General features: G+C 39.7%; 1 protein-coding gene across 4 annotated transcripts in view; it reads right to left on the reverse strand.

Moving 5' to 3' along the window:
- Window positions 1-20,717, reverse strand: part of MDFIC (MyoD family inhibitor domain containing) — a 48,778-nt gene extending 28,061 nt beyond the window's left edge. Inside the window, exons 1-3 of one of the 4 annotated variants that reach the window (XM_072326701.1) lie at window positions 20,634-20,717; window positions 18,556-18,708; window positions 8,628-8,759 (exon numbers count right to left, since the gene is read on the reverse strand). In XM_072326701.1, coding sequence (XP_072182802.1) covers window positions 8,628-8,759; window positions 18,556-18,646 — 223 coding nt within the window. In that variant the 5' untranslated portion in view covers window positions 18,647-18,708; window positions 20,634-20,717. Of the gene's footprint in view, window positions 1-8,627; window positions 8,760-18,555; window positions 18,709-18,957; window positions 19,268-19,364; window positions 19,491-20,633 lie in introns of those variants that run through there. The other 3 variants (XM_072326702.1, XM_072326700.1, XM_072326699.1) reach the window with 3 other exon arrangements.
- Window positions 20,718-21,004: the final 287 nt, after the last annotated feature.

A 21,004-nucleotide genomic window follows, 5' to 3' on the forward strand; every position in this document is an offset into this window, starting at 1 on the left:
AGTTTTAAAGTAAAATTTGTCTCTTGTTTCCATGTGCCTCAATACAGAACTTGGCATTTGAAAACTCCTGCGTCAGAATGCTGCTAGAATGCTACTGGTTAGTACTCATGATCACAAATTTCAGTAGAAGTCACCACAGAAAACTGCATTTCCTACATGCCAGAACACTACAGCTCAGTTAGGAATACTCAAGACTCGGGTGGCAAATATTTCATCACTTCCTCCAATCAAACCTCAATATTTCTGGAAGCATACCTCACCAGTATAATGAGTTAACAAAACCAATATTAGAAATAGCTGGAGTAACCACAGCTGTTTGACATTTGAATGTTTTTCAAAAGGATCTTTTGGGTCTCGGTCATGATTATTTATTTGGTTTTTTTTAAGGGAAAACAGGAAACCAGCACAACAATGTGCAAATAGGCCACAGGCCCCTGTTTTTCCCCATCCTTTACAAAAATACCTTCAGGGAAAGGGTACTTGTGGGCAGTGTAGATACTACCAGAATGCAGAATAAGTAAGTAGTATTCAGAACTTACTTTTCTCTGAGTCGCTATTTAAAGAAGAGAAATATTTAACCATAATTACTTAGCTGAGCTTTCTGATGTGACCTGAAGCCCCTCTTCGTCTTTTCCTTTTGTATCAGTAAATACAGCATTCAGAAGATTAGAAACTAGTTTGGCTCTCTAAATTTTGAAGAATTAATTTCAGAATTTTGATATAAACACAATACACACTACTATTCTTCAGGTGTATGAAATTACTCCGAGTGATCCACACATGATAACAAAAATAAAACATAAAAAAAAAATAAAAGAAAAACAGATGTTTTGCCATGGTTTATGTACAAGACATTTCTGCAAGAAAACAGGTTCCTAAAAGTACAACTTGTATGATGATACTTTCATGTACTTTGTAATTTGGTGGGGCTTTTTTTTTTGCTAAAACTGGCTAACTGAATACTGTTATTACTGAAAATAGCAGACTGAAACTGCACTGACTCATTGCTTTTGTATTATAACATTTCATACAGAACCCACTCGAGAGTTCTATTATTTTTCCTTTTAAGGAACCGCCACAAACATATTGTATTTTTTTTTTCCCTATATGAGGAGCTCATCAGGAAAAGAATATTACTCTCCACTGAGGCACAACAGCACATGGGTTCTGAGACCACACTGATACAACAACTGAAAATATTCTGAAATTAAGATACAGTTTACTTCAGGCTAAAACACAGTCATCTTTACATTAAAGAACTTCACCTTTCTCTGGCACTGCTGATTACCGCCATCCAAACCTCTCCAGCCTCAGACCATATATTCAGATGATGTTCTCAGAAGTAAGGTAAAACAAAAAAAACAATATACCTCAGGTAATTCTGGCTACCAGAGATACGCACAATCATAGAATCATAGAATTACCCAGGTTGGAAAAGACCTTGACGATCATCAAGTCCAACCGCAGCCTAACCATAGTACCCTAACTCTAACTACCCTCTACTAAATCATATCCCTGAGCACCACATCTAAATGTCTCTTACAAACACACCCCCACCTCCCTGGGGAGCCTATTCCAGTACTTAACTACCCTTTCTGTAAAGTATTTCCTATCATCCAACCTAAACTTACCTTGGCACAACTTGAGGCCATTTCCCCTCGTTCTGTCACTTGTCACCAGTGAGAAGAGACCTGCCCCACTCTCACTGTAAGCACCTTTCAGATACTGGACGAGGGAGATAAAGACTCCCCTCAGCCTCCTTTTCCCCAGACTAAACAGTCTCAGCTTCCTTAGTCTCTCCTCATAGGGTTGATTCTCCAAGCCCTTCGCGAGCCTCGCTGCCCTTCTCTGGACCTGCTCCAGTACCTCCATGTCTTTCCTGTGCTGAGGTGCCCAAAACTGAACACAGTACTCAAGGTGAGGCCTCACCAATGCCAAGTACAGGGGCAGGATGACTTCCCTAGTCCTGCTCACCACACCATTCCTGATACAAGCCAGGATGCCACTGGCCCTCTTGGCCACTTGGGCACACTGCTGGCTCATATTCAGCCGACCGTTTGGCAAAACACAACACTGAACAATCGACAACACTGCATCTATCATGCAGTCATCTGGCACAGTGTAAAGTTCTCGCTGAAGTTTAACTACTGTTCTAAAAAATGATCAGCGAAAGCTAAAATTTTATTTCTCAGCATGGAGTCACCACAGAGTGTGCAAACTCCTTACCAGTCACAGTCTGTCATTAACTGTACAGCTTCAGAATGCTCAACCTAGAGTCAAAGGGCAGAGGCAACATGGAAACCTTCTGCATCCTACTAATGCTGCATCAGTGACACTCAGATCACCAATAGCTTCAGAAAACAATGAAGATCCGGTTTTACATGATGAAGGCTGTAATTGCATCTTTCTGACTAGAAATGAAAATTAATGAAGATTAAATGAAAATGCTGTGGTTGTGTAACAAGGAGGTGTGAAGTGTCTTGGATACGAAACTTTCTCATCTGAGTCATGTCATCACAGAAATTCCAAGAGGAAACCAAAATGGCAAGAAGATGGATACATATTCTGCAAGAAAAAAAACAAAACCAAAGCAACACTTCTTTTTGCAGAAGTCTTCCAGGCAGACTGGGAAGAGGACATAATCATTATACATTAGAACTGCAAGAGAAAATCGTTAACAGTGTCAGCAGGATCACCAAATCTGAGGTATATGTGCACCATCTAGAAACTGCTGAAAACTACTGGTGTCCTGACAGTCATTACTTGTGGGTTCCTATTTGTATTTCTCAGCCTACTGCAGGAGCTAATTCTTATTCTTCTCCTCAGCCAAACGGGTGCATCTTCAAAGCAAATTAAATCCAAAGATCCAGCATAGGCCTTATACTTTCTGTGTGTTCTACAGGCATCTGTTGATATATCATAGTATTTTATCTACTTATCTTGAAGAAAGAAATTTTTCAAGAATGCATATATTGCTTACAATCTTACTACAACATGTTGGAAATTAATAATAATAAAACATCAGGCTCATATTGATAAGTGTGAGAATAATTGTCTGAGGAATTTTGGAACGAAAGCAGTAGGAGATCTGCCAGGCCAGGGTAAGAGTATCATAGGATAGCTGACTGCTGGAAAAAGGATTAGAAAATCTCTCTGGGAGGGGAGTTTGTATGGAGGTGTGCTTCATGCTGCATTAACTTCTACAAGCCAGATTTCTCAAAGACTTGTCTTTTTTTCAGAAGACAATATCAAATACTGCATTCCTGTATTTCAGTGTTTAAGTATTGAATTGATTGAAGTCCTATTCATTCACAGCCCCCCCCAACCTCCCATTTCTTCACAGCCAGATGGAGAAAATACCTGCGTATATAGTGAACATTATGCAGTCACTGCTTGAAGTAAAAGAATACACCCTTCAGACTCAGCAAGATATTTTGAATAATTTCCATTAATCTATTCTACACAACTTCTATACTCACACATTCGGTTACAATGAAAGTAGTCTGTATGTGTCATACTTTCTAACTTTGAAAAGAGCCATTTAAGTTATCTCAAGAACTGGTACTATTTTTTAGACAGTATGAACACAGATATCTGAAATCACAACCACTGTAAGATGACTGTGCTCTATGAATTATCCAAGAAAAGGTACTTTTGTGTGATTATCACATGGAACAAACAGCTATAACAACAAATTATCTACTTGTTTGCAAAAACAGCCCCAAACCCAAGCTTGCTTAACTACGGAAATCACCCACATAGCCAGCTGGATAAGGGAATCTCCAAATATTGTAATTAAATAAATCACTATTATAAGTAAAAACACCAATGTAAAATATATAAAACAAAATTATATATATATATTAAAAAAATCTAATTTCAGATTTTAATAAAACAAAATGCAAGAAAGTACTAATAAAAGAGTGAGCATGAGAACACGCAAAATTGTTTAATTCCCACAGAGCTGAATGAAGCATTTCTTTCCCTAAAGAACCACTCTTATCAGGAGGCTGCTTCCTGGAGGAGAAAGAGGCAATTGAAGCTAGGAAATGATGGATAGCAATGACCTTTCTATCTGTAAAACATGGGCATATTTTAGGTATTTAATCTTGAGAATTGGATTATTATTAATCAATTATTCATGACAATTTGAATCTATGGTAGATGTTTTTTGTTTTCTTAAATATCACATAGCTAAGGTCCTGCACGAGAACCAGAAATGAGATTAAATCCTCACAAGCAAATAGTGTTGGCACTGGCATTTTCTTCTCTCCTAAGCATTCCTTCCCCTACGTAACAGCACACACTGCCAATTACCTACCCTCTACCCTCTGTAGAACTTTTTACTAAACATTCTGAAATTCACCTTTACGGCTTTCTTTTTTTTTTCTTAAAGGACAAAAATGTGTTTTCTAAAGAACAAAGCAGGTCATTGTGGTAATGCAGGGCAGCAAAAACTCCTACGGTTTCATTCCTGTTGCCAATGGTTATGCTGCTGTGTGGTTTTTAACATTCGCTCTTTCTCGCTTGCCAAAGGTGAGTGATAACAGAAGCAGAACGTCTCCAGTAAAGACTACCAGATCATAAAATGAAAAGACAAAGGTGTTTGCAGATATTTAAAATACATTAAATATAAATTAAAAAATGCTGAAAACAAAGAAAAAGCAGATGGAGCTACGTGAGTCTAAGCACTTTTTAAAAGCAAGACCTCCAATAGTGTTAAATAAAATGCAAACTATGTATGCATTTGTGAAGAATAAGGAACGGGTCCTGGCACTGCTCTGAATGAACAAAAAAAAAGTCATATGAAAAATCTAGCTATTCCAGTTTGGGGAACTACGCTGGAAAAATTCTCACTGAAGGTTTAAAACTAAGGATCTGAAAAGCAATGGTCATTTCTCAAAGTCAAATTAATGCATCTAAGGAACATCTGGCAGTTCTACCAATGTTCTTTAATAACCAAATCTTCTTTAATTTAAACTAAATAAATGGACCTTATTTCCAGCCCAAATGAACTTCCAGACATTCAGTCTAGTTCTCCCTTTGCTGTTCTTGTCTACTACACTTGGAGCATTTAAGCAGATTCACCAATCTTACCAGATTTCTGTATATTGTGTCATCATGCTTCTTAGGCACTAAGCAAGTCTGAGACACAGACCTGATGGAATGCATCCAGGGAAGAGCCAAAATTGTGATTCATGGAATGAAACACCTCTCCAGTGAAGACTGGCTGAGAGAGCTGTGGCTCTCCAGCCTGGAGAAGGTGACCTGATAGCAGCCTTTTAGTATCTAAAGGGTAGCTACAACACAGAAGGGGACAGACTCTTTAGTAGGGTCTGTGATGACAGAACAAGTGGAAACGGCTTGAAGCTTACAGAGGGCAGATTTAGGGTAGATAGAAGGAAAATGTTTTTAACAGCAAAGGTGGTAAGGAACTGGAACAGGATACCTAGAGTTGTGGTTGATACCCTGTCCCTGGAGGCTTTCAAGGTGAGGCTGGACAAGGCACTGAGCAACCGGACATATCTGTAGTTTCCCCGTTCATTGCAGGAGATTTGCATTAGATGGCCTTCAGAGGTCCCTTTCAACTCTATGATTCGATGATACTAAGTCATTCCTTGCTAATAGTGAACAGATTGAACCCCAGGAGTTTTTCCACAATAAGGCATGTTTTCAACCATTCCTGAGATATTTGTGGTTCTTCCCTGATCCTTCTCCAACTCAACACAGTATTCCAGTAACAGTTATGAAAAGCATTAACAATTAATACTGAGAGGTAATATAAACATTTCCATCTTATTTAGCTCTCCCTGTTTACATGTCAGTACACAGTAGCCTTTTGAAGCACAGGTTTGTACTGGAAGATACTACTCTTCTATCATAACTCAATCTCCTTTCAAAACCGATTAATTCCTTGCTTAAGTAAATAGATAATACTTACCAAAGATTAGCCATTTGACCAGAATATTATGAAAGTTTTAATTCTGAGGATAATGGATGTTCCAAAGGCGGTTATGGAAGGGGTAATTTGGGGGAAGTCTCATATCAATAAACTTTTTAAAATTGGCTTGAGAAAGGGACTGTGAAGTAAAGGTGAACTGAAAGTATCTTAGTGTGGAAAATGAGTGTAGTAATTCAGCTTATTGATGTTGCCTGGTAAACTGAGTTTACAAGTGCAAGTAAGAAATCATACATAATGAAGTCATTACAGAGCCTCTAACACTGGACTTCGTTGTTGGTGTGCCAGTAAAACTGACTGATTAATCTACTTCCATATAACAGCAGGATAAAACAGCTGCAAACAAGAAGAACCTTGGAAATTAAATGCTGGAACCATTTATAAAGTTAAAACTAACTAACACTAATGGATTAAGTATCAGCTGTGGGGCAGGAAAACAATCTGTATGGGAAAAAAAATGAAATCAAATCACTAGGATAGCGGTAAATAGTTGCTTAATCCTTGAGAAAACTGAAGTGTGTCCTGTCTAAAACAGCTTAAAGGAACAGCTTTAAAACAGTTTTTAATAGACAAAACACTGTTTATTCCTAACCTCAAGTTTCAATATTCAATATTCCACAAAATTTAGTCTAGTGAGGTAACAGACTTGGTCAAACGGAAGTGATTCTGAGCTACATTGCCAGTTATTAGAACTAAGTGCTTAAGTGGTGTATGTGATAAACCAAATTCTCTCTGTTCTACTTCTGTTGTTCTAATTTTTGTTACCATGTAGACCTTCTGCATGCTACAAGAGAAATCTGTTCGAATCTGATGATATTCCTCGATTTTGACTTCTCTACTAAAGGTTAAAAAAAAAATCAGACTTGAAAGACTTGAAAGTGGTGTTTCACAACAGCTACTCAAACTCATAATAAAGCCACTAGTATATACAACAATTATCAAGATAATGAGTTACAGGAACTTCCAGCTGTCACCTAAAATTTACTTTCAACAAAGGTAAACTAGGAGGAACTCCAGGAAAGGCACAATTAGGCACAGAACAGAAAAATACCTCTGAATTCTACCGTGCATCTAGCCTTTATCGAGCAGATAACCTTCTCGTCCCATACAGCTGCAGCTAACTGTTGAGCCGTTTCACACTTCCTTCACAACCAGGAACTTGCAAAATCTGCTGCAAATTTTTCCATATACTGAAAAATGTATGCAGTTCCTTGGTGCAGCCAATATACAACCTTGTATCAAAGAGATCAGAGGAAACACAGACTGACATATTACTGTCCTTGATCCTTCCTTCCGTAGTTTAGGCATGCTGTTAAACCACTACCAGATAAATTTGCTTGTCTAGAACTAAGAAAGGCAGAATAAAAGTAAGAACACTCCAAAAGTAGCCAACACATCACCTACCTCCCCGCATCCTCAACAAAAGCACCGACCTATTGCTTGTACTAGGCCTACATGAATAATCCTTAGGGATTAAGGAAACTCCCAAATCAGGTAAAACAATTTTTACTGCCCATGAGAAATACTTTTTTAATCAGTATCCTAGGGATGTAGGTATTTGTCATTATTTTGGTAATTATTTAGGACTCATTATTTTGAAATAAATTGATTATCTCTGATCTGCAAAGTTGTTCACATGCTAAGACAAAGGTCAGGAGAAAACGATCAGACAGATTAAGAGAAAAATAAAGCCTATGACTCCAGAGAAAATGAACAATTACAACAACGGGCTCAAAAAATGTGAATTTATCTCACTGTGAATAGTGGAGCGTACGTGCAGCATAAAGAAAGACAGAAGCATGTGGTAAAACAACGATCTCAGACTGGGATCTGGAGCACCACAACGCTTTCGGCCCATTTGCTTCCTGAATACACCCTATAATTAAGAAGAATTTTTCATGCTGCCTCTCCCTTCAACATCCGCATTCAAGAATTCACAGAATTTTAAAATAGCATTAGCTCTGGCAACCAAAATATTTTCACCCCAGGAGAGTGATCTTTTGGTGATGATCTTTTGGAGGTGACCTTTTGGACAACACTTTTTATAATACAAAGCACCTAAGACATAAACACCTAAGACATAAACTAGGAATGTGGGCTTGTAAAAAACAAACAAACAAAACAAACAAACAAAAAACTGAGGAAAAAAAAAAAAGCCACCTAAAAACCCTATAATACTTTATAATACTTAAGGTGTAAGACCTTGTCATACAGCACCCCTCTACTTTTGGGATGACCAACTACCTAAAGATTCACAGTTTCTTTATAAAATTACATCTGACTCAGTCTATCTGGAAGAAACTGCTTTCAATATGGTTCACCTCCATAACCTGAGAAATCTGAGGTGATGAGACTGAGCACAGCTGCATACTGTAGCTCACATGCCTACTAAATGATACATATCTCACTAAAAGAATACAAAACTAAGAGTTAAAATATTGGTCCTGTAGAGGTAAATATTATACTGCACTACACTCATCACACCGTTATTTCAAATTGTTGCTTAGAGATGCTGACAGAAGTCATTCCAGGAAATAAATTCTCAGACATGCATTACAGTTGCAAAACAATTGCATTTGACACACATTTAAGGGAGTCAACAGGCAGTATCCCCTTCACACGACCAAAGCAAGCCTAAATGGCAGCAATTTGTTCTGGAAATACTTACTTCTGATGAGGTCACCATCAGTGCGATTTCCCCAGACAGACTGCTCTTGTATCTCTGGCTGTATACTTTGGTTACTGGAAGGCTGGTTTTTGTCTTTATCTCCCGCTGCAATATTCTGTTGGTCAGTTTTTTCTAAGGCAAAGGAAATGTGAGATTATTAGTTTCTTTGGCATTTTTCTTCTGGGTGAGCAAATCTTATATTTGAAAGTTAAAAACTGCAGAATGTAACAGCACAACTTTAATTAACATCTCATATATCTTTCATAGATAAAGATGAAAACGTTCCCTCCTTAAAAGAAGTCTTTCCGTCATCATTTACTTACTCATACAAAATAACAGTCAGCATCTTTTGTAACAACAGAGTTTATGTTCAGTTACTTTCCATGACATTTTCAGATAAAAATTTCAATCTGTCACACACACACACAAAAAAAAAAACAAACATTACTTTTTGCCTGTGTGCATGTGCCTCTGGCATATAAAAGTTTTCCATTATTTACAATACAACTTATGATTAAAGGCCAATATTTTTGAAACGTCAATGATGACTACAATGAAGTTTATTTAACACTATGCCACATTCTTCACTAAAAAATAAGACTGTGAATTAGTGAGTACATTCAATAGCCTGTAAGGAAAGGAAGAGTTATTTTCTAACTCCAGGAATATACAAGATGCAGGGAAGTTTCCAGATAGTAAATTCTTATGCTTACTTTACAAGATAGCAGATATTTTTGTTGACGGCCTCTATATTCTCAAGCCAAGGTGAGTGACAGCTTTCATATTAACTGCTGTAGAGTATTAGCTTATATCACTTTCAGTGTGGACTACTTTTCAGTATGTGTACAAGATGTTATGTCTACTGTAAAACTAAAGTAAAAGAGCAACTGTTGAACACTATTAGATCTCTTTTTCTCAAACTAGAACCTGTTTATAAACTATACACATATATACTTATATGTATATATATATATTACATTTATCACAGTGTAATGACTTCATATCCACTAGTAAAGCAATTGTTCTGGTTCTAAGATGCAGAAAATTGCTTATTTCTAGTTCTATGGTTAGTTTCTTTATGTAGCCAAAAGTAGTTTGACTTTAAATCCTGACTTTCTGCCTTTGTTGTCCACCCTACTAAACTGAACCACTGAAGATCATTCAAAATAATATATGCCATACTGTATGTATAGTAGCACATGCCTTCAAGCACTGTTGCTCCTCTTCTACTATTTTCCACCTCTGAAATATCTGATCCTGCTGCCTACATGTTACTTATCTCTCAGTGCTCCCTCATATCACCATTTCCTCAATACTTTGTCAGTATTTCCTCAAATCCATCCTGAGATGAATAGTTTTCATCGGGATTGGCGTAAAATTACCTCACTGACTGAAAAGATACTCATCAACTTCAATGACAAATTCTGCATACTGTCCTTTACAACTTAACTTCACCTCGACACTCATCCTCTTCGAAACCAAAACCAAAAACAGATTTTCTTGAAGCTCTTCCATAGACCTCAGTCACAAATTATTAATCCCTGATATCTATCAGACACAGATATGACTGTATTGGAAGTATAACGATTTTGTCTGTGCAGTTGGGCATTAGGTGCAAATGTAACTCAATAGTGTTTGAAAAGTGCCCTGAAATAGGCTGAGTGAAAATAAGTAGTGTCCTGGAGAGAGCTAGTGTAAAGAACTGCAAGCACAGTACAATCTCCTTTTCATACAGAGTAAGCTTAAAGGAGCTATTTTAAGAGATTTTGCTCTTAAACTACTTTACTGCAGTAACAACACTTAAGATTACAACATCTGCCCTGCAGCTTGTAGTGCAAAACAGGAGAGTTGCTGTATACAATTTTCTTGTAGAAGATACAAGTTTATAGAGCTCTACTATTTGATGTAGTAAACAGTGAACAACTGTAAGGAAAGATTAGTATTAGCATTTGTGGGGCTGTTGGTGTTCTAGATTACATTTTTATCTACAAAAATTGAAGGAGTGCAGAAGGCAACCAAAACATCATTATTCATAGGAATTTAGTTTTCTCTGCTTGTTTTCTGTTCTGTATATATATCAACATTTTTTGTTTACAGGTTTCATTTATGTTTTCTATGTTTACTTCCCCTGTTCTTGCTGGATATGACAAACAACCAGTCATAACCTTGTAAACAATATTCCCAGTTAACAAGAAAGAAGCACTATTAAGAAACAAAGAAAGCAACTGCAGTTGAATACCAATTAACATGAACTGAGTGAAAATTCATTGAATTCATATTAAGTCTCCCCCATGAATGTTCCTAACAATAACTTCAATATTGCACCAGACATTAAGCATTTATTTGATATTTTACTTTCCACTTCTTCATCACTCAACAGAGAAGCCAAACTCCTGTCAGATGCTGCTATAGGGATGTGGCAGGTCAGAGCTAAGCACCACACAGCTGCTCCTTCCCTCCCCAGTGAAGCACGGGGAGAAAACAGAAAGAGCTAAAGTGAGGAAACTTGTTGGTCAAAATATACTAGTAATAAGTGAAGACAAGAAGAAGAAAAGCAAGTGATACAAAGGCAATTGCTCATCATCTTCCAGAAGTTTCCAACCAACAGATACATCCCCCTCAAAAACATTCTCTCAGTTCTTGCTGTGGAGAATGAGGATATATGTTATGGTCAGATCAGTTCAGCTGTTCCAGCCCCTTGCCCAGCCCCAGCCTCTCACCAAGTGACAGGGACGTGCTGTACAAGCACAGTTCAGCAACAGCCAAACCACTGGTGTGTTATCTATCTATGCTGTTTTAGTCAGAAATCCAAAACAAAGAACCAGAGGCTGCTATGAAGAAACCTAACTCCATCCTAGCCAGTCTTGGTGCAGTGGGGATTTAGAAAAAGTGTTCCTTGTGCGTATTTAAGTTGTTTTGTATGTTCACACTACTAAAAAATTGATGTGCAGAACACTGAAAATAAACAAATACTGGACTCCTAATTGTTGTATAACTACAACGCATCAACAACTGATCACACATGAGAACAGCTTGAAGAACACTCCTGAGTCTCTATTTTGTTGATGCCATTACTTTTTGGTTTAGGTGCATAAAAATAGTTATGGTACTTTATAAAAGGTAATGAATTCATGAGACCAGTAAAAATCCACATAAAGACCTCAGTCTTCTCTGATGTGCCACGCTTGTGGCAGAACAGGGTTAATAAAACCTGCAGCAACCACCAGTATTAATGGCTGGATATTGCCACAGTCAAGCATGTCATTTCTCCGTTCTATTTTCAAACAAATTTGTAACACTTCCCTGCTTTAATTAAGCTTAGACTTAAGAAATTTTATGTAATATTTATTTGGTATGTTAGCTTCTGCTTCATCTAGTACACTCTTCCACTCTCCAGTGACTAACCTTCAAAACTGACAGCCAAGAAGAAAACCAGATGCTCTTCCTAACGGTTAAAATAATGGAAGGAAAAGAATCATTATGTTCTGAGTCTGGCTGTGCTGAGAAATCCAATCTCTCCTTAAAACCACTGCAAGTTACTCTACATTATGTCACAAAAGCAACACAGCTTTCTTACCCAGATACTTGGCTCTACTGATTCGTTCAACCTCCTGATCAGCAACCTGGATGGTTATGTACCTCCTCTAGACAAGCAGCAGTCCCTGAACTGAGCTCCTAGCCAAAAGCCCTGTGGGTCTGATAGATCACTCTGTGACTTATCCTGAACATAAGCATAGGCACAAACTCTACTTTGTGCAGGGAAGAATGCAAATGTAAGGTTTAAATAAGGAAAAGAAGGAACCTGGAGGCCAAGTAAAGAATTGGAATAATTAACAATCTAAATCATATCTATGTTAAAGACAAGATAAAAATTAAGAACCTGATTCACATCTAAAAATCTCTGTTTCATGAAACAAATGAACAAAGCGAACTCCTACTTCTGAGTTATTTGGAATTATTAGTTTAAAGCATATATAGATCAGTTTTATACCACATTAATTCACCACAATCTTTTTATATTTGTTTTTAGAATTACACAGCAATACATATGTATTTCATGGAATAACATTTTTACAGTTACAAATGACTGCAACATTGATTTTTAAGTTGTTTTGGTTCAATTAGCATGCAAACTGACAGAAAACACACAAAAAATTCATAGGTAAAGGATGTGCATTTGAAGGACACCTCAGAGAACTCAAGTCTTTGACAAACACGCACCTCTTCTTTAAGTGCTTGCCCATCTGTATCTTTACCTTCCAGCTGACTCCAACCACCTACCATCTCTCTTGAGTTTATACAGGAATATGTCCCAATGAGTTCAAACACCTCATGCTGTCACAGGCAGCTGAGCTGCTTTCTATTCATTAGATGACACATTATACCATAAGCTGACATAACCCATTCTTTCAAAAAGCTGAATGATGAAAAGCGCTAGACCTGCAACATGACAAGCTGGACTTCAGAAACTGGTTCAGAGTTCACGTATTGATGAGGGAACGTGGTAGACAAAAAAAGTTAAAAATCCTGCACCTGTCACAACTAAAGACTTTGCTGTTATGGCATTCATTTTCTGTTCACCAACAAAATGGGAGACAGCACCAAATAAAGTAAAAGCTTTCTGGAAACCTGAGTGCATCATTCTCACCAAGAAAGCAGGAACAAGCAGGAAAGACTTGCATAACTGACCACCACTAAGAGTGCAGAAACAAGGGCAACTCAACACTTTCAATATATAAGGGGAGAACGATGAAAGCATGAGGCAAAGCTTATTTATACACCTAGATATGACACTGCTGGGATGTGTGAGGGCTGCTCCAAAAGTAATGCATCCTATTTTATTATATCAGCCCACAATGTCTGAAGCAAACGTTGGTGGTATGGCAGTAGAGATTGAACTGTCCCAGCTACATTCCTTTACATGGTGTTGCTCTGCGACAGATGGCGGCAGAGGGGCAGTCTTATAAAGCAGTGTCTGACATGGAACAGTATATGAAGGTGTGTCAATGAATTCCTGCATGTGGAAAAAATTACATCCACTGAGATTCATTGATGCTTGCGTAATATTTATGGAGACCAAACAATGGATGGACGTGAGCACAGTGAAACAGTGTGTGGTGTGTTTCAGCAGTGGTGACACAGACAGTGGGTCACCTCTGCTGATGCAGTCTTCCAGAAACACAGCATGCAGGCTCTGGTTCATCACCAGTGAAAATAAACAGTTAATGGTGATAACTGGGTTGAAAAATGGCATTTTTTTAGCTACAACTTTTCTCTATCAAATACTGTCACTGCATTCTTTGTCTCTGTTGTAGTTCCATGGAAATAAATAGGAGGCATTACTTTTGGAGCGACCTACACACTTTGGACTAGTGCTCTAGTCTCAAGATCATTTCTTGGCTAGACTGCATCAGGCACATTCCTGCAGTGCATCTTCCAGAATATTTAGTTCAAAAGGAATCCAATCCAGGGCACTCCCCAGGAAAGCAAATCAAAGCAGGGGTGAACAGGAGGTTCAGTTCAAAACAGCATTGCTGATCCAAATGAAAACACTAGCACAGACACACTCATTGGTGGATGCTACTTAAGCAAGAAAAATCAAGTGTTTAAAGTAAATCCTAACTTCTGAAGGTCTGAAATAGAATTTGGGAAGAATGACTGCAATATAAAACTTGCCTATGAGATGGAACAAAAATATTTCAAATTTGATGCAAGATCTTAACAGTCAGCTCTGTGAAATACTAGTCTATCACACCCGTGTAGACATGAATCACTTTACTGGAACTGCATGTACGTGAAACTGAAAGCAGAAGTCTATTATTATGACTAGCTAGAGTCAGACACTTCTGAAGTTTTAGGTACTGTAGTCAGTAACGTTTAATAAATGCTTTACTGCTGACAGAAAACTGTAGAACTAATTAACACAGATTCTCTAAACTCTCTTCTGAGAAATGGAAATTCAAGTAGGGCAAGCCCTTCCTAGGATTGAGCAATTTGAGTGTATAATTTAACCATTAAAAAAAAAACCATTACTCTTAATATTGGGACACTACTAGTAAAGTGCAACAGTCACGGTGACAGTAATAGGTGTTGCTTCAAGAATTCCCAGACATTCCCACAGTGAGTTTTCTGTCACCTCATCTTACCTAGCACTGCAGAGCTCTTGATCATGCAAACAGTTGGACACATGAAAACAGCTGGACACAGAACACTAAAGGGTTTGAATCACATCACTGAAGAAGAGCGCGTTGTTTTTGTGGTTTTCTGAATGGAGGTTCTGAATGAACTGATGTTGCTGTATACAGTTTCTTGACACCAAACCATAACTGCATCTCACTCAGCAACAGTGACATGATTTGCACAGGAGTGAACAGCCACTTATAGAATCTGAGTCTTAGTATTTCTACTGGACTCAGCCATACACACATCAACCAATAAGGAAATCTAACAGATCTCCATTGTCTACACAGCTATTAGAAATTTCTAATAGTTTGTGTGATTGTCTTCTGTTTTTCTTCATTCCTTTACACTGTTTGCAAATTCAGAAAGTTAATTATTAATTCACGTGTTATTCTATTCAGTCAGTTAGTAACGGGCAAAGATAGAAGCCTTTCAAATACTTTATAGATGTTAATGCTGCATTTTCTAAAATGTGGCTCGATTCCCAAAATGCAGTTTCTTGTCTGTTCAAGTTCTCTCTCGCACCCTCTGGTCTATTCAAATGCAGAGGATTTAATGGAAGAAGTCTACACATAGTCCAAGCAACACTCATGGTGTGACCTCTAATACACAAAATGTTCTCCTTAAAGCAGAAAGGCTGCTGGTCACAAATCGACCAATTCCTTGTTTAGGGATGCTGAATTGTTCTGAAACTTGCCAGTGCTGAGAACACTTGATCATAGTCAAACTAAACTGGTATAGATATGACACCATGCACCTGACCACACTGTAGTGCACACAGGTAGAAGTAGTCATACTTGGATTCCAAGGGCTATGGAGCCCAGAAGAGCAGAGTTGATGTGAGCAAGATCTCGAACAACAGCTCACATCTAGACATGCTTTTGCAAGGACATGGCAAAACACGAACCCAGTGTTTGCAGAAATGAGGTTAAATCTTTTCATTCTCTTTCAGCAGCAGACTATTCACACAAACAGTGGTTTAAAGACTGAAACAAAGCATTGATATTGCCAAAAAAGAGCAGCATTTCATCAACTATCTCTCATAGCACACTAAGTGTGGAGGGGCAAGGTCCCAAGATTCTCACAAATATTTATACATGTGTTAAATCAAAAATGAGCTAAAAAAGAACAGTACAGCAGAGGTGAGATGAGAGAGCATATTGCTTAAAGCAATGTTTGATCATTTTCTTAAGTTGAGAAAGTCAGAGAATGCCACATCTCTTGGCCAAGCTGAATCTCAACCCAAAATGTAGTTCTTTTGATGTTTCCTCCACATGGTAGCACAGCTATTTGATGAGTATTTACAGTTCAGTTGGAGTTTCTTTTCCTTTTATGAAGAAGAAAAATTAGGTTTCAGCATCTGAATAATTTATGAGAGCAACCACAAGGAGCACCTTGAAATTTGGATTTCTTTATGGCACCTCACCAAACTTCAGAAGAGAACAGAAGTTCGTTCTCAGGATGCAAGATATCCACAACAGGTAAACAAATATAGAACACATGTTCTATAGGTATGTTGCTACCAAACAGAAAATCTTGCCCATTAGGATGTGCTTAAAACTATATCACTTAGTAAATCACTTCTTTCTGATTAAAGAATTTTTACTCTCAGGTGCAGATCTAAAGGATCTCATTGTAAATACAAGGAGTCATCAACTATCTATTAGAAGATGATACCAAGTAAATTAATAATCACTTCAACTTATTACAACTATAGCCCACCTCCAGAAATAATGTGAATTTCAGCCACGGCTTTTACAATTATCTCCAAATTCTACAGAAGTCAGTGTACTTTGTGTCTCCTGTGGGATGGTACAGAAAGTGCTGGAGGGTGCTGAAAGTTCCAGATATATTATCTGAGATCTTCAGTCCTGGAATATCACAATTACCTTACCCTGTAACCACACACTGCAAAGCTGACAACAGAAATGCTGGAATATAGACTGGAAATGTTATGAACTCACCTCTTCCTCTTTCCACCCCCATTTCCCCAACAGAATTAGACTTGAAAAAAGCAACAAATATCCACAGTTATCCTTAAATCTAAGTTCACTAGATTTTTATGTTTTTTAAAAAAGCACATTAAAATGCTGAACTGAGTAAAAAAAATGAACAAGGTTTTATCTTTCTGTGAACCATGTGTGTCCCTTAAAAGTGATCATGTACCTTGGAAGGTGTGTCCGGTGAGCAAACCTGAATCAACACATTACACTTACTTCTTTGTACCTTAGTGATCCCTGAAAAAGTCACTCTACAACCTTTCACTTTGACAGTTCTGAGCTCTAGTCATGCCTTTCAGGCTCTGCAAAGAACTTGTCTGTGTGGAGGATATTATTCTTCTCCTTACTTTCCGTAAGAAGAAAAACGGGTATTGAAAATGTTACAGAAATTGAATCATATACAACTTTATTTCACAGTAAAAACATAATTCAAAGTGGTACTGTAAGCAGACTTTCTCCAGGCTAGTTAGCTCACTGGCTTGAAACTCCCCTAACTCTGATGTATGGCCTACACAATGCATTTAACCAGGGTGGCAGCTGGATCACATGACAGAGAAGAGCAACACATGGAAAATAAACATGTATCATAAATACTGTTTTTCCTGGCCAAAACATGATTCTAAGAGTTCTGTTCTGCCTGATCTTCTGTATCTAATCTTCTTTAATTATTTTTTTTTTTACTGTTTAGAAGTTATGAGTCATTCTCCAGGACAAAAAAAAATCAACAAACAAAAAACCCAAAACAATAAGATAAGTACAAGCCAATTTAATATGTCTCCCTGCCAGACTTTTTTTTTTTTTTTTTTAAACTTTGTTACGGATACTTTCTGGTTTCTCAAATGAGTCTTCAACTTTGATTTCACACAGCTATTGATTTTCCATGTTACAAAAGCGCTGCATCTTTAATCCACTGTTGCACAACCGGGTTACCAGGCTCTGCTAAGTTAACCTCTTATGTATAAAGTCACAGCCTTTGAACAACCTTATTTGTCTGTTCTTCAGAGGCAGAAAACTGCTGTCAGAACTCTGAAAAACAAAGCTGTAGCTGTAAATGCAAGAGAAGAAATAAGGCTCATCTTCACAGGCCAGAGCTCAGCAGGCAAACACACTGCCCTGCTTTGAGGACAACCTACAGTACACCTTGTCAAACTCTTCTACATGAAGGTGATCAGAGCATCAATATGCTCCATGCAAGTGCAAACTGCACACAGTTTGAAGGATTTCTCACTATAACGAACAAGCTGTTGGAGAACGGGTGAGCAGTAAACACAAAACAAATGAACAGTCTCTGAACAGGCATTAAGCGCAGCACCACAGAAAACTAAGAGGAGAAACAGGCGTGTGCCCTCCCACCTGCACAGCACTGCTGGCCCAGGACTGCCCTTCTCTACTGACTGCAGGGCTGAGAAGAGGAGCCTGGCAAAGCTCCAGAAAACAAACGCCAAAGCTGAGCAACAAGGAGGCGGTTTCAAGGAGCAGCATCTGCCTCTCAATGACTGCAGTTTTTCAAGCAACGACAAGCAGCGCTGACATCAGTGCATCCTTTATTTCTTCCCGTTTTGTGTTTCTTGCATAGGATATTTCTGGCTAAAACAATAAAGGCGGGGCAGTGAAAGTGTTACAGAGGTACACCAAGGAGGGCCGGGGAGCGGGAAGCCCCAAGAGGTTAAAACGCACAAAACGAATCAGTAAACGCATCATTCAAATAAAAGGCGCAACAATTACCGAGAAACTTTAAAGCGACTCACCTCGAGGGAGCGAGATCAAAGCGCTGCCGTCACTCGGAGCCCGCTCTGGCCCTTCAGGCCCTGGAGGAAGAGGTTCCCTCACTTGGGACATCTGCCAGCTCTCACCGAGTAGCGCAGATCCTGCACTCCCTCCAGCCGAACTAACACGCCGCCCTGCAGGAACAAGCACGCGAAAGGACTCGTTAGCGCGTTCTACGCAGAGAACTCACGGCTCGGGGCGCGGGAGCGCGGAGGGACAGCGACGGAGCGGCAGTAACTTCGCGGCCGGGAGCGCTGCCCGCCCCCCGCGGCGACACCCGCGGGACCGGGGGGCGGCGGCCGGCCGCGGGCGAGGGGGGGGCGGCGGCGGCCCGGCAGCCGAGGGGCGCGGGGCCCCACGCGGCGCGGCGGGGCGCGCCCTACCTCCGCATTTCCTCCCGCTCCGCCGCGCCGCCCAGCCCTCCTCCGCGCCCCCGGCTCCCCCGGCGACCGCCGCGTCGTGCGCCCCACGGGCCTTCCTCCGGGCACACGCGTGCACTCACGCACCCGCACTCGCCCCCCGCCGGCCCCCCGCCGCCGCAGTCACTGCTTTGCCATCATTTCCGGACGATGAAACATCCCACTCCGGCTGGCGGCGAGCGCGGATCGGGGCGGCCGTTGTGCGTGTCCCGCCGCCCGCCAGCGCCTGGCCGCGGGCTGGGCCGCCCCCCGCCCCCAGCCGGGCCTCCCGTCACGGGAAGTCCCCGAGAGGCCGAAACCCGTCAAACAGCAAAAGGGAGAAAGGAAAAATAATTAAATAAATACATTAAAAAAAAAAAAAAATACACCACCCTGAAAGGAAGGCTTTCATGCCTGGACAGGGTTCGCAGCTGTAGAGTTTGGCTGAGGCACTTCTCACGGTGCAGCCGCTCCCTCACAAGTTGTGCGCTGCAGTGGTTACTGTTTGCCTTCAGCCTGTCGCGCCTCAGAAAGTGGTCAGCCCGGTCTAGGGAAGGGATGTGGGCCTCTGCTGCCCGCCCGGCCTGCCGCCCTTCAGACCTGCCCCGGCCTGTGAGCCTCTGCCTGCAGCATGGCACGGGTGTGTGAGAAGGAAGGACAGGATGATATTTTTCAAATGCAGTAACCCAGAGAGCAAACCACTCCTTCTGCTAGTACCTGCCTAGCAGCCTTACCTGTGTTTCTCTAAACACATTTCTTTCCCAATACTTTAATTGGTTTGGTTGGCTTACGCTCTGCTGCTGCCCACACTATGGAGTGCTGACATTACTGCTCACCTGTACCCATACACTAAGATACCTTGCACATCCTACCCCAGCTCTGTACAACTCTCTCGTTACGTGTTCATCTTAGTCTGTAATTTATTTAAAAAGACAGAAATTTTAGTATAGTTTTGCTAAGATGCTTTACTACTGCGTCCCAGCACAGACAAGCGGGTACCTTCTAGAAAGTTGGAAATAGGAATTAAAAACATATAAATTTGTCTGTATCCTAACATGGGAAAAGAGAACTGATGGATACTGCTGATTTCACAAGCACTAAGTAATGTGGTCAGATATTAAAAGTTCTCTTCTTAAAGCTGAGCATTTCCATTCAGTACTCACAAACTGACCATACAGCATAAATACCTGAGTAGGAGCCATTTCCTTTGGGACACCACCCACTTTAGGGCCTCCTCTAATTGCAAAACCCATCACAGTTTAGCTTTATTATTGGTCACTATTGGTGCAAGAGGTACGTATGATGCAACTAATAAGAAACGCTATTTTGGGTTGATATATTTTTTGCCAAGAAATACAATAATTTTTAAGTTATTTCAGTACATGAAGATGTTCTTTGGTACAACATAGTATTTCCTTAAGCTTTCTCATGATATAATGGAAAATAAAAATGTGCTGTGTCCGGAAGAAGCCAAGTAAAAATTCCATTTAGCATACACAAACTTAATATTGCATTGCATGATAATAATGCGGGTATCAATATCTGCACTTCTCATCTAAGAAAACATTGCATAACTTTCCTCAGCACCGGTATACAACAGCTGCTTCTCTCCTCGCCATCCTGGAGGCAGAGCACTTCAGGCATAAGGTAGAAGGACTTACCTCAAACTCGCAAGTGAGTCAGTAGCAGAAGAGAGGTTATGACTCATCCTCAACGTCCAAGCCTGTGTTTTTCCCTCTGAAACTGGGAAACAGCACAGAACAGTGGGAGGAGCGACAATTTAGCCGGCCACACCCTGCCTTCAAAATGTTTCATTGGATAATACGTGTCTATCTACCAGATGCCATCCAGGTTTTATGGCTTTTTTTTTTAAAAAAAAAACAAAAAACAAACACCTTATCTACAACACACACATGGTAAATGTCTTGGTGTTCAGTTTATCTTTTTCAAAAAGAAGATGGCATGAACTCACTCTGGGAAGGTTCTGCTGTGTAGCTACATAGAGATGTGTAGTCTACATAGAGATTGAAAC

Source organism: Excalfactoria chinensis, chromosome 1 (assembly GCF_039878825.1).
Source record: "Excalfactoria chinensis isolate bCotChi1 chromosome 1, bCotChi1.hap2, whole genome shotgun sequence".
Taxonomy (NCBI): domain Eukaryota; kingdom Metazoa; phylum Chordata; class Aves; order Galliformes; family Phasianidae; genus Excalfactoria; species Excalfactoria chinensis.